The 13,611-nt window shown below is 35.0% G+C and overlaps 1 protein-coding gene across 3 annotated transcripts in view; it reads right to left on the minus strand.

Annotated features, from left to right (window-relative positions):
- Window positions 1–303: 303 nt before the first annotated feature.
- Window positions 304–13,611, minus strand: part of VPS13C (vacuolar protein sorting 13 homolog C) — a 101,451-nt gene continuing 88,143 nt past the window's right edge. For all 3 annotated transcript variants that reach the window (XM_064517508.1, XM_064517507.1, XM_064517506.1), the window contains 4 exons: window positions 6,948–7,039; window positions 5,481–5,604; window positions 5,134–5,217; window positions 304–2,087 (listed from right to left, as the gene is read on the minus strand). In XM_064517508.1, the coding sequence (XP_064373578.1) occupies window positions 1,986–2,087; window positions 5,134–5,217; window positions 5,481–5,604; window positions 6,948–7,039 (402 nt within the window). In that variant the 3' untranslated portion in view covers window positions 304–1,985. The remainder of the gene's footprint in view (window positions 2,088–5,133; window positions 5,218–5,480; window positions 5,605–6,947; window positions 7,040–13,611) is intronic.

The raw sequence follows: 13,611 nt of genomic DNA on the forward strand, positions 1-13,611 counted from the left end.
AGAAGACTGGATCAGAAACCTGTCATCAAAACTGTTTTAAGCTCTATCCGAACAAAGGCACAAGGTACCTTCAAGACATGCACTGAAAGTAGGCAAAAATTAAATCACTCGTTTCAACAAGAGTTAAGAGACACCCCTTACATGCCAGACAACAAGCTGAAGGAAAGGCTGGGCTGCAGATAGCTCTTGTGCAGTACAGTAGTACAACAGTTTTCCCAGACCGTGCCAGTAGCATGTGGCAAACCAATACCATATGATAGTATTTTATTTTTGAAACAGTGTCATTTAAAAGCATACCACAAGTAAATGCATATAAAAATTTATTATCAATACTTTTTTAACACAGGGCTTGAAATATACACACAACCTCGTCAGTTAACGTTTAAGCAGGACTTTCTAGAAAACCAGTGATATCATGGAGTTAAAGGTTGTAACACATATTTTCCCATTGTAGCAAGCAATATTAGTAACCTTGTCTGTGTAACAGCAATAAAATCGTGGCTGCAGATTTTCTCTACAAGTTCTGTTTGGCAGCATACTTCCAAGTATCTTAAACTTCCTAATTTTGGTGAGATCATAGGTACGCATTCAGAGTTTATTATAGAAGCCATCAACCTAACACTCAACGGAGAGTTTATATTCCAGGCCCAGTTCTCATGATTGCTGCATTTACTGAAGGGATCTATGCAAGAAAGTTGTCATTTTTAGCTACTAAGTTCATATCAGTAGCTATTTAGCTAGTACAAAATGAAATAAAAAGAAGAAATCATTCACTGATTGTTTCCAAGCTATGTAAGTTGGAAAGAGCATATTTATGAAAGTAAGTACATGTAAAGGCACGTTATATCATATTCGAGAGCCAAAGATTGACAGCAAGAAATGAGTTTACTGATCACTCAGCTAAAATCTGTTTGCTCACGTAGTTTTTGATCCAGAAGGCTAATTATGTAGCATGTGCCTAGTGCTAAGAATGGAAGTTGTTTCAATAAAGTTAATGGAATTAGTCATACCATTAAAAACTAGACATATGCTTTGAGCAAGCTTAAATATCTTACTAAATTGACTCTAACAGTCTTCAGCAAAAGAAACTGCTACAAAAATAATGTATCGAAACTGACTTTTAGCTTAATTAGATAGCACACTTCCAGTGAAACAACTATACACTGAAATATAGAAAACTAATTACTTTGGTTTAAGCCTTGACATACAATGCTGTTTTAAAAAGCTGTATTGTACTGTTTCTCCCGGAGAAGTCTTTACAGTGATACAACCAAAACCATATTCATGCACATGACAAGTGGTAAATAATATTTTCCATTTATAAAAAGTGTAAATTTTCATTCATGATGGGAACAACCAGATTTCAAAGTAAGCATCTCCACGTAACAACAGCCTATTTCTTTCGTAGATATTCATTCTTATGTTACTCAAGAGTGCAATATTTTCATGACACAAAACAGACATGGATGAAATTATAGTGGTTACAGTGTATACAGCTCTAAAGCAAATCCTGTTTAAAAATAGAAGTTTTTAATTAGTTTCAATTAATAATGTAAGTATTTTAGTCTTCAAAAAGCTAGAACCACTATTACTTCAACCTCTTTGTAAACCATAACCTTAGCGTGCAAACTGGTAACCGTTTTATTTTAGAATCAATTTACAAAAATTTTTTGACACTAAAAGAAAAATTCAGAGTGGAAAAATTTTTTAGAGAAAGCTTAATTTCTGAAGTCTTAGATGTTTATTTCAGAGTAATTAAATCAATAGTTTTGGAAAGAACATTTTATCCTAAGCATACACGTCCCATTACTTTTGAAAATAAGTACAGGGTTTTTTTTTTCTTTAAATAAAGCTCTTTGACAGTTAACTTCAAAGGAAGGTATCAGATGTATTTTATTTTCTGCATAATGTTCCCATGTTGCTTCTAATCAATTTTAGGGATAAGATTGCATACCAAAGGTCAAAACCAATAAATCCTGTCATTATCAAGATAGTGTTGGTGGTTTCTTCAACTGCAAGGATGCTTGCTTCACCAATTTCTGCTGTTTTCTTGCTGCTTGGGCTTCCTCGATGGCACAACAAACCCTCTGTAAAGCAACACATTGGAAAAAAAAATTGGAAGAATATTACAGGGTGCAATCTGCAGTTTTCTTCTACAAGACGCTACCAAAAACACCCAGTTGAACAAATATTCATTAGCACATACATACATGCCGGCCAGTTTGTCTGCCTTAAGTTAGATACATAGCTTCCGATTCACGTGCATAATATTCAACACACAAAAAGCTTTTGTCATGTCATCAATCTACTCAGATTTTTCAAGTAGTAACATTAGTGATGTTATTCATGCTTAACTAGATAAACCTTAAACTAGATAAACAGATGATGAGCAAGTGACATTTCCAATACTATATGCACTCAATAGCTTTCAAAGTGAGGCCTTTTAAAGGTCTAGCATTAAATTCATCAGCACTAAACTCATGGCAAGTCAGCCTATACAACTGGGAACCAAAGTCAGTATCTTAGTAACAAAAATACAGCGTAAAACAGCAGCAACTGACATTTAAATAGCCATTTCACATCATATGCAGTGGTCACTAACACAAGCATAATAATTTTCATAAAGGTACAGGCAGGTAACGCAATATGAAAGTAAAGTAACACAAAGCAGCTCTTTAAAAGGATGCATCTCTCTCTGTGCTGAATTTCCCTTACTATGAGCTGAAAAGCCTTTTAAAAAAACATACAGATCAAGTATTGCAACATATTAGATCCACTAATTAGCATGTGCATCAACTCATGACATCCTTTGTTCCTCTTGCTACATGTGATCTTCGTGCAAGTTTAAAGACCACAAGAATAAGGTTCTTCTTTCAATGAAAATTTACTATCAGAGATCACATTAAATAATTTTTTCTCTTCTAAAAAAAAGATTTGGAAAAAATTATATATATATAAATAATATATTAAAAATATATATATATAAAAAATATATATGCATATAAAAATAAAAAATATTTTTAAAAAATTATTATTTTTTGAGCACCTACATTTACTAGTTTTAGCCTGAGGTAAAGGGCTATGAAAGTGATTATGTTCCGGCCAAACAATCAGCACATTTGCATTAGCTTATCTGGAAACACAAAAGCAGCATGGATTGTACTTAAAACAAGACATAAAGGACTTCAGGCACTTTGGCAAAAGTTTACGATGAAAGCTCTCTCAACAGACTGGATAAATAGTTGAAATCCATAAAAGGATAAATTAAGAGAGAACCAAACAATAATGCCCAACTGAGCTTTACTGAGCAAGGCAATATGATTAAACCAGTAATTTTTATTTAATTCCTGAATCCCAAAGTATCCATGCCTGGTGCTCATGACTGTTTACCATTAAACATACATTATGCATAAAAAATGTCTAGAGAAAGGAAAGTAGGGGTAGCTTGGATGGTCAGTCTGATTGTACCTGACAATTCTCAGCACTTCTTGAAAGCTAAAGTGTTTCAAATGCTTATGAGTGCTTTTTTTTTGTTCACGATTTCAATAAATGGCATGCAACAATGAATATTAAGACAAACAGTAAGTTAAGCTGGATGGCTGGACAATATTCATTGGAAACTACCTGAACTATTTCAAACATTTATGGATTTCTGGTAACTCAGGGAGGGCTAGGGAAAGTCACAGAGGACCAGAGGACTAGAAATGGGAAAACGCAAAATCTTTCTTTGTTTTTAGAGGAGACAAAGAACAAATAAGTTGCAGATAGCCTTAACCTGATCTTATGACTTTCGCTTCCGTATTATTTTCACATGCTAACATGGGACACTATGGAAGCCATCACAGAAATGACAATTATTTGTAAAGCATACTTTTTTGTGGTGTCCTATAAAATTGGGATAGTTTTACAAGTAGGATCAATGGAAAGATGGGAGATGCAAAGTGAAGAGTAATATTGATAAACTCAAGAAACAGAAATCCCTGAAAAATAAAAAGACTTCAGGAAAGAGAAATTCATCTTCAGTATATAAATACCAGTAAAGGAACGAGTTGTTCAGCAGTGACAAAAAAGCCTTTTAAGAAAGTCAAACACAAAAGAAGTCTCTCTCTCTCTCTGCTGTGGTCTACAGATGTTGTATAATGCCCCAGCTTTGGCCATGACATTAAAAGACGCAGGCAAACAAAGTATTTAAACAAATCAGCCAAAAGCTCAATTTGGAAGGCAGAGCGTAAGAAGAAGCTGAAGGAATTTTCTCTTTAGAAAAGAAACTGCAAAGAAAATATATACTGTTCCAGTATGTCAAAAGCTGCTTTAAAATGACAGCATGTATTTTTCCTGCCCAGTCCACTCCATTCTTTGGGAAGGATTGCTCAGTTAAGTAGGAGCAATTTGGCTCATACTCTGGCTGCTGGCTTGCCATTTACTGGAACCACAATATTAAGTCTCTTCCAACATGCTGCGGACCTAATTGATCCCATTTTTGTGATCAGGGGAAAACTCCTCTTCCCTCGTGATCTGATACAAATATACAGTGAGACAGCTAGTTTTCTAGGCAAATTGTTCCTTTGTCGTAGTACTGTTTACCTTGGAATTTACAAAAATTGTTAGCCCACGTGAATTAGCTACAGGACTCAACCCTCCACATAACAAGAACTCCCAAAATACATCACCGTCCCCAGAACATTTACAGATAAATGGTAGAAAATTAGGAGAGAGAAGAAAAAAAAAAATCAAGGAAGTCTTTTCACACAAATGTACACTTAATGGGCAAACCCAGTGATCTTGAAATAATGAGGGAGCAGCAGAATTCAGAGGTACCTTGAATCCTTGAGACTATAATGAAGTTAACCAAGCCCATTATTCGAATTTTCTTTTACTGCACTTTGATACATTAAGCATAAGACAACGTAACTTCAACCTTAATCTACTATTGCATATACTTTCTTAAATGCTTTAGACTAACCTGTCTCATCCTACTCCAGTTTAAAATAATTTTTTAATGAGAAAGTATGATAACCAGCCCCCAAGTACAGCAGTCCATTCTATACTTGGTCTCTAAATATTACTTTTTGACAATCTGAGTTTCAACAACTGTTAAAAACATAATAAAGGAAGAGAAAAAAAAGAATATACCTTTGCTGTAGTTTCATCCTGAAGCTGAATTGTCTTTATGCATTCGCGACCCATACTGTCTTTCTTTTGGAACATCCCTTGATCCTGTTGCAGAGCAGAACAAAAATGTAGTTCAGATGACTCACATGACAAGAATGCAGAATCTGATACTGAAATGGCTTGAAAGTCAACCCCAAATTAGAGTTCTGTGTGGCCTCTGTCCAACCCAACCCATACTTCCAAAAAATCTGAAGTAATTCCTTTCTCATAGTTCCATAGCTAGCATTTAGAACCCTTAGATGAATTAGGATTGTTTAGATCTCTCAGTAAATACTGTTAAATGAAAAGAGATTACATGCTTCTCTTACCATAACAGCGATTTTTAAAACACTCGCTTCATAAAAGGGACGGTGTACAAAATCTTCAAATAAATAATCCCACTCTGTTGTTAAATGGCCTAAGATTTCCACTTCTTTTACATATATCACCCTCCTGTCCAGAAGACAAAAAGAACTGAGAGTCATATTCCATTTTCCCTTGAACCATAACCTTATCAGAAAACAAAACACAGAACAGAACTTAGTTTGAGAAGGCATTTTCTAAATGAATCAAAAATAGCGACTCAGTAACTGAGGCACTAGATTTCCTTAAGGACTTTGAGATTAATACTTTGTCCATCAGTTTCCTAAATGATTTATGTTAGAACATGGTATACAAAGGAAAAGTTAAAACCCACCCCACTCCCTTCAAATCCAAACGTTTCACCACAGTTGATTGCTAGAGGGTTTTCAGTTAATTCAAACTAATGCACAATAGCCAGCCTACACCAGATGAGGGCAGGCAGACAGCTAAATATCGGCTACACAGCGACACACACGCAGAGAAGTTAGACCGACACATGGAGTCACTAAAGTTTACAGTTGCTAGCTAGCTGCATCTTAATTACTTTAGGGCTCAAAGGTCAGCACCAGTGCAGCACCGATGTAGCACATTAATACAAAACCAGGCAGTTTTGAATAGAATTAACCTAGAACTTTTATGCATGCGGACAGAAAGTAGGATAAGGAGAGAAGCGCACACGGAGCTAAAGCAGCAAATAAGTAAGCCACCTAAAGTTATCATTAAGAGACTGTGGTAGTATCTTGAAAAAGCTTGCTCTGTCGCAGCGTAAGTTTCGCGGTGGACTAGTTGATATAAGACAAACCCCATAGGCTGCCTCTCAGAGTCTCTTCATGGATAAGCCTATGACATATGTTCAGGAAGGTCAAAAATCAGTGACATTTGGCATGTGAAGATCATAATCCATGGGCTCCTTATCTAAATATATTTAGAAAGTTTTGATTCCCCAAACTGATTGAGACTAGTAACACCTTTCATTCTAAAAATTCCCTAATCAGTTTAGTATTATTTCATACTTTTTTTAAAAAAAATTAAGACTCCACTTCGAGTAACTTTTAATTAAACAAGATTGTAAAAATATGCATTATTAAAAGACTGCTTTGACTGTAAAGACTTAGCACAAGCTAATTTAAAAAGTCAGAAGCAAAGAAAACAAATGAGTATTTTTACCTTCAGTATGATGCAAATGTCAGACCCCAGAGTCAATTAAAATGTTTTCCTAAATTAGTAATTAGTATCAACATCATGTAAGAGTTGATTGTCATTTTACAGTTTCCATAAGGGAAATAACTTATTTCTTCTTGATTTTACAATTTATTTTACGGAAAGTACATGCACAGAGAATAGTAATAAATTTATTTTTTAGACTTATCCAAATGCCTGATCCCCATGCTGAACCCAAGAGTTGCTTTCAGAAAGCATTCAAATCTTGATACCTGCTGGTAACAAGGAGGTTTGCCCTTCTGCCTCTTGGAAGTGCACAGTGGTATCGATAGCTCTCTTTTTCCAGCTTTCTGATGTGCAATTTCTAAAACAGGAAATGGAAAAAAAATATTTGGACCATAAGAACCAAAACTCAGAACAGTGTTTTAAATTCAACAGCCTTTAAAAAAGTTACCTAGTTGATCCGGCTCTTTAAAGGCAGCCGCTCCAGTGTTCTCACTCCTGAAGCTGAGTCACTGCAACGCCTGTTCTCTTCCGCTCAGCAGGGAGAACAGTGACGCTGCCGTGCCATTAGACTACCTGCCTGGTCAGCTCTCGCTTCTTTTTCTTACCATTTCTTTTTTCCTTTTTCTTTTTCTTTCTTTTTTTTTTTTTTTACCATTTGGTAATTCTCATTCTGCTATGTCCCCTCTTGCAGGCTTAATTAAAGAGTGAAAATCCTGTGACAGTATCTTTAAAGAATACAGGGCATGACCCAGACCCACAGAAATAAGAAGCTATCAAGTTACAAATACTCAAGGTCAGGCTTCTGAAGTGCCAGACAGAAATGCTAATTAAAGATCCAAAATACAAAGGAAGATATAAAAATGCAGATCAAATTACTGTTCTTATTCCATGTTTCTTTTAGGCAAATACAACTCAAGTCACAAACTATGTGAATATGGAGCTAAAAAAAACAGTTTCAAATAAAAATGTGTTTAAGTGTTTCCTAGCTATTTTTAGGTTCTTTATTAATTTTTGGATTAAGCATTTTTTTCAGATTTCCTATTCTATACTTGCTATTTAACTTAAGTGTAACGTTTTCTGCAACACACAAAAGCACCAGCATTTTACAGCATTCCATCAACTCCAAACAGCAGCATGGAAAAGCATCTCATAGTTGACTTAAATCAAGGTCACAATAATGCTGACTTATTAGGCAAGCGGATTCAGAGTTAGATATATCAACATATTTGTGGGAAATGGATATGCATCAAAATATCATTTAAAAATTTTAAAAAAAGACAGAAGTTAAGAAACAAATAATGCATCACAAGTGGGCACCCAACCTCAAACTGCATATGGTGCAAACTACGACTTCTCATTCTATGAATTTCTTAGAAAGCAGGCACTGTGTTTCTGTCCAAGCTAATTTGTTGCCTGCTTTTACCTTTATGTGTTATGGGAAAATATACTTGGGTTACTAGTTTGAATGAATGTTAACTTTCAGGACAGAAATGGTCTGCTGGTATTAAATACATGGTTTCTGGTAAAATCTTGCATGCGTTTCAAGTATTAGCTGAAAGGTTACTAGAACTCACATTCAGACTGTAATTGCCATGTACACTGTAAATATGTAATCATTGCTAAGGAATCTTATCTGCACACAGGTTTTGTTAACTGGGATCACGAATTTTCTATGCAACTCATCTACCATGGTAACAATGCAATTCATCTCACACACGTCAAACTGGATACCAAGAGAACATGCAAGAGGGAATCCCTTGAAAGACCCACTCCCACTGTCATCTTCAGGGAAGGGATACTTGATTACATTGTAAAGATGAAAATTCTAGCACGGAAAACTTGAAACAAGGAATACACACACAGGGTTTAAAGCCAGTTTTGCATTTGTTTTGGATGTGTAAAAAGCAAGCCATTGTTGAAATATGCAATACACACATCCCTATGCTTCAATCATCTCGTACCTCTGAAGGTGTAAATCCAAGTGTCATGAAGGCTGGAATTATGTGAAGGCTATTCATAAGCAACTAGGGAATGTACAGAAGCTAGCATTAGCGTCAACAATAAACCAGTGGGATTGTATGGTCTCAGCCTTGGAAACAAGTGCTCAAAAGACGACATGCATACCAACACTCTGCCCTAAGAGCCTAGCCTAGAAAGCATCTGGATGCCATTGCTACTCAGGAAACTTCAGCACAGGACTCCAGCACAGTAGTCACAAAACAAACCTAGTCAGCGTCACAAACCTAGTTAGGTTTCCTGACAACCGTGAGCCCTTTATATTCAAAAATCATGTCGCTAATAGAAGGTGTTATAGAAACTCAAATTACCACAGACCTCTTAGGTCACAAAGTAAAACTGACTATTTATTGCTAAGCTCAAAAGCTTTCAACTATCGCCACACACTAAAGTCAACTGCAATGCTGAAACTTAATCTACAGTATATGCATCTCAAATGTCTACTCAATTATTTAAAAAAAGCTTAGTAGTGCCAAGGCATTGATTGATACAGTTGCTGTAGTCACACATCTTTCTATTCAACCCTCTTGAACTAAGAACGTTAAATCAGCGCACAAAACCTTTACAAAATACACATTCCACTTGTAAGTGATGTTTAAATAGTAAAAGGGAACAAAGACACTAAGCCAACGCAACTGCCTTTTTTGTTTTCTGTTTTAATGGAAAACGTGCAGCTTCTGTGTAAGAACATGAGGAAATGTAAGAAAGAATGAACGCCATAGATGATCTATCTGGATGCAAAAGGCATGAATCTCAAATCAAAGAATAGCAAGTGCTTGTAACTGGATGCCCCAAAATTGATTTGATGATTTTCACAGCAAAATAAGATCATGTCTGGTTTTCCGTTTACTGCCATTACTGTGGAATTCAGCCTCTAAATAACAGTAAATTTCTTAAGTTCTTTCTGAAAAACTAGTGGGAATATTCTTAAAAATGAAAGGAGTAAAAAGTCTGTATACCTTCAGTTATTCCCTGTAAAGATAACGTTTCTTAACAATTTCAATAGTTGAAACCATAAACCAATAAAAATGACAATAAAAGCTAAACTTTACTATGTCTACCTTTTTATGATGAACCATGTGCAGTCTAAGAATTGTACACAGTTTGAGTAATATAAGCAGAAAGATCTTCCATCACTCCAGTTGACATCACAATCAATTAAAACAGGCCTAACCTTTATTTATATGTGCATTTTATTATCATACATTTAAAAATTTAACAAATGCCTTGAAGTAGCATCCTGTGTTGCAACAGATCCAAAAGAGCCTTTAAACTCAAAGGTGGATTAAAAGTTAAAGAGTTTAAATCAAGAGCACAGTGTTTCCATGAATTTGCTCCCCAATAATAAGATGTTTTTTCTCAACAATTCAGCATTTGCCAAACAAAAATATAGGGTCCCTGTCTTCTATAAAAAAGTCACTTTCTGAGCATCGCAAAACTTCCTGATGCTATAAAACATTTACGAAAGGGAAAAACTGCTACAAAAATCCGCTTATCTCTTCAAAGTGCCATAAAAAAGGCAGCTTTAGATAATAAAAATCAAAATGTGATCTCGAATTTGATACCTGAATCATAGCTATTTTAAAAGTACAAATAAAAATAAAGGAAATTGAAAAATACCACCATTTAAGACTGGAATTCAAAGGTTGAAACCTACATTCTGAACCCTTTTTTTGGATATTAAAAAAAGTGAGACATACCACATATTTAAACAGAGATTTACTCATAGGTGTGTTTCTCTATTTGGACTCAAAACTTTGGAGAGAAAGCCTGGTTTCAGTAACATCAGAAACCATTTTGATAATACTTTTAGATTTTACATACAATATGTTACTACAATAAGAGTTCCTACTAAACTCTGTTCTAAGAGATGCAATATATGTCAGGGCTGGATCAATACTGCTGATAAAAAAGATTAGAAACACATTGATTTATCTTAAAAAATAGGCTGCATTTGATGCAAGTTACTGCATGATCTGCACACTCCTAAAATTCAGGCATCTGTATCAAAAGCTCTTACTTTCAAGAAAATCTTAGAACACTTCAAGGCAGAAATTCAACTCATTCTTTTTTTAACGTGGACATGAAATAACCAGTGTGAATTTACACAGCAGAACAGTGATTCAACCAAGAATAGAACCTACAGTTTCCTGAAACACAGCTTAGTATTCACTCTGCTACACAACACTGTCTGCCCACCTTATTATTCATGAAGAAACATTTGGCATTCTTTACAAAGCCCCATGTTTTAAAAGGGGAAATGAAACCAAGTAAAGCCACAGACATCAGTACCAGGAATCACATCATGTCAGATGCCAAGTGCTGCCTCTCCTCACCCAAGCAGGAAGCAATACCTGCATTCTAAAAAGCACAGGGCTAACAACGCCAAAGGCATAACCTGTTCTAGCAAATCTCATCAACTACAAACATTCATCCAAAGATACATACATACAAAGATAAAACCAATGAGACCTTATTTCCTGAGAATCAGTTCTCCTAGAGTTACCATATTTTTTCTTTGATTTCTCCAATGGTACATACTTAACATTTATGTTTAACACACCGCATTCTACACCCCTAAGCCTTATTGTGCATGAACTAGAGACGTGGCTTGGCAAAACACACGATTTTACTTTAAAGGTTTTGAAGTTACTGAACAGATCCCTCTATAGTTCATATGCATTAGATGTAGCACCCTCTCGAAAACACACTAACAACCGGTTTACCGACGTGAACTGAACTACTTGATCTGGCTACTGACCTGCAAAAACAAAAATTTTGAGTGGGGAAAAAATGGCTTGTCTTGTAAGACTTGCACATAAAATCATCATAAGCAGAGCTCTAATGTCTATATCATTATATAACTCTCAAATATGAGAGTGCTTTTGTGTAATGCTTTTTTTTTTTTCCTTCCCAAACCACTGGATAGTATTAAGGGATCATTCCTTAGGGTTTCACACTTGTAAGCATGTATTTATTTTTACAGGACATGTGTGTTAAAGTGAAACGTTAAAAACAACCGATCTGTAGAAGAATGAGCTCAAAAGCAAAAAGGGACCACCTAACCCTTCCCCATGGAAAAGTGAAGAAGTTAGGGAGCTGGCAGACACACAGGAGCAGGGTGGTTGGAGAGGAAGGCACACTGAAACACAAGTTTTCCATCAGCTAAGGAAAGTCACCTTTAATTTGATACAAATGACAAGCAAAGTCTGTGAAGGGACTTGAGCAGAGGCATTATTATGGCTGGAGCAGCAGGCTAGAGGCAGAGCTTTCTCAGATGAATTTGGATTAATTAATCCATTTAATGAAGTAAAATTCAGTGCAGGAATCAGGCATGATACACAGTCACAAAACTCCAAAAGTACATAATGAGGGCAAGAAAGTTATTTGAAAATAACTTCAACAGCATAGACAGGAGAATAATTCCTGGACCAGTATTTGTATGGCAGACAGCAAGTATCATGAAGCCAAGAACACAGGCTAATACAGGAAATAATCCAGACAAATTTACATATTACAATAGTCCATTTCTAAACAAAGAAAGTTTGCTCTCTAGCTATTTTTAGAGGGGGAAAGATGCAGTGAGTTTAAAAAGATCAGAGGGTGCAATTCTGGTAAAGTACTTGTCATGGTGGGTCAATCCTGGATCTAAAAATAAACAGAACTAGCACCTACAAATCGAGCTGTTCATGGAACATAAATTGAGTTACCGTGGAATAAGTTCGTAAAGGCAAATAAACTGACCTTCTGACTAATCTCCCTTGCTAAAATATCCCACTTCCTGTAAAAACACTGTCCACCTTGTTTGGAATTTTTATTAGAAAACAAAACCTCCCCTAACACTAACCTCTAGTATAAAATCAAAATCAGGGTGAATTTAAAAAGCTTCATTCGACTAACAGACTACTGAGAGGAAGAAACTATATTTAGAGAACTATGAATAGGATTTCTTTTTGGTCAATATTCAACTCTGATCTACAGAAATTAGGTCTAAGAAAAATACAAATATTAGATGTGCAAAAACTGTACAATATCCAATTTCCAGTGTTATTTGTGCTACCTTTTCCTTTTTGAAAGATGGAAAAAATATAATGCAACAAGAAGCACAACATTACTGAAAAATATTGCAAGCCAAATTCTCACCGCATTAAGAAATATTTCTGTTTTAACAATACAATGACTTCATTTCACTTAATTAACTAAATTAAAAATATGTGGGCGTTATTAATAACAAAAGATGAAAAGCAAAGCTGACTGGCCATTACATTTAAGAATGACATGAGCAGAGAGAAGTCTCTCCTCGAAGTTTATTCATGTACAATAAACAAATGATTTGCTCCTAGTTAAGCTCAGTTTGTTAATTTATAAGGTGTGGTATTAAAAGTGAGATTTATGGCATCACTTGCTTTTTATATATATATAAATATACGTGTGTGTGTATATATAACATGGAAATTATATATATGGATATATTTTTAAACCAAGTGATGCCATAAATCTCACTTTTAATACCACACACACATATATACCTATACCTATATATATATATATATAAAAAATTTATGTTAACAGCTGTAAGCTTACATTTAAATATGTTGAACAGAAAAGCCGCAAAAGATTCTGGGAATGAAACCAAAGTCAATTGAGTTTTTTTTTTTAATTGAGAGAATTTCATAGTTAAGAAAAAGAAGTATTAGAATTTACTTGAAGTCATGGTGGTTCACCAGATGTGTAAATGGAAGGCCTTTGGCATCTTACAGAAACCATGAATACAGGTTTTCTTAAAATTTATACAGAAACAGTATTTCTATATTATGAAATTATAAGCAAGCTTTTTCACAGAAGAAAGCTCTATTCAGTATCATCATTTCTGCACAAATATCAAAATATTATTCTCTTTTCTTCTAAAGCCCC

The sequence above is a fragment of the Dromaius novaehollandiae genome, chromosome 10 (assembly GCF_036370855.1).
Source record: "Dromaius novaehollandiae isolate bDroNov1 chromosome 10, bDroNov1.hap1, whole genome shotgun sequence".
In the NCBI taxonomy this organism is placed as follows: domain Eukaryota; kingdom Metazoa; phylum Chordata; class Aves; order Casuariiformes; family Dromaiidae; genus Dromaius; species Dromaius novaehollandiae.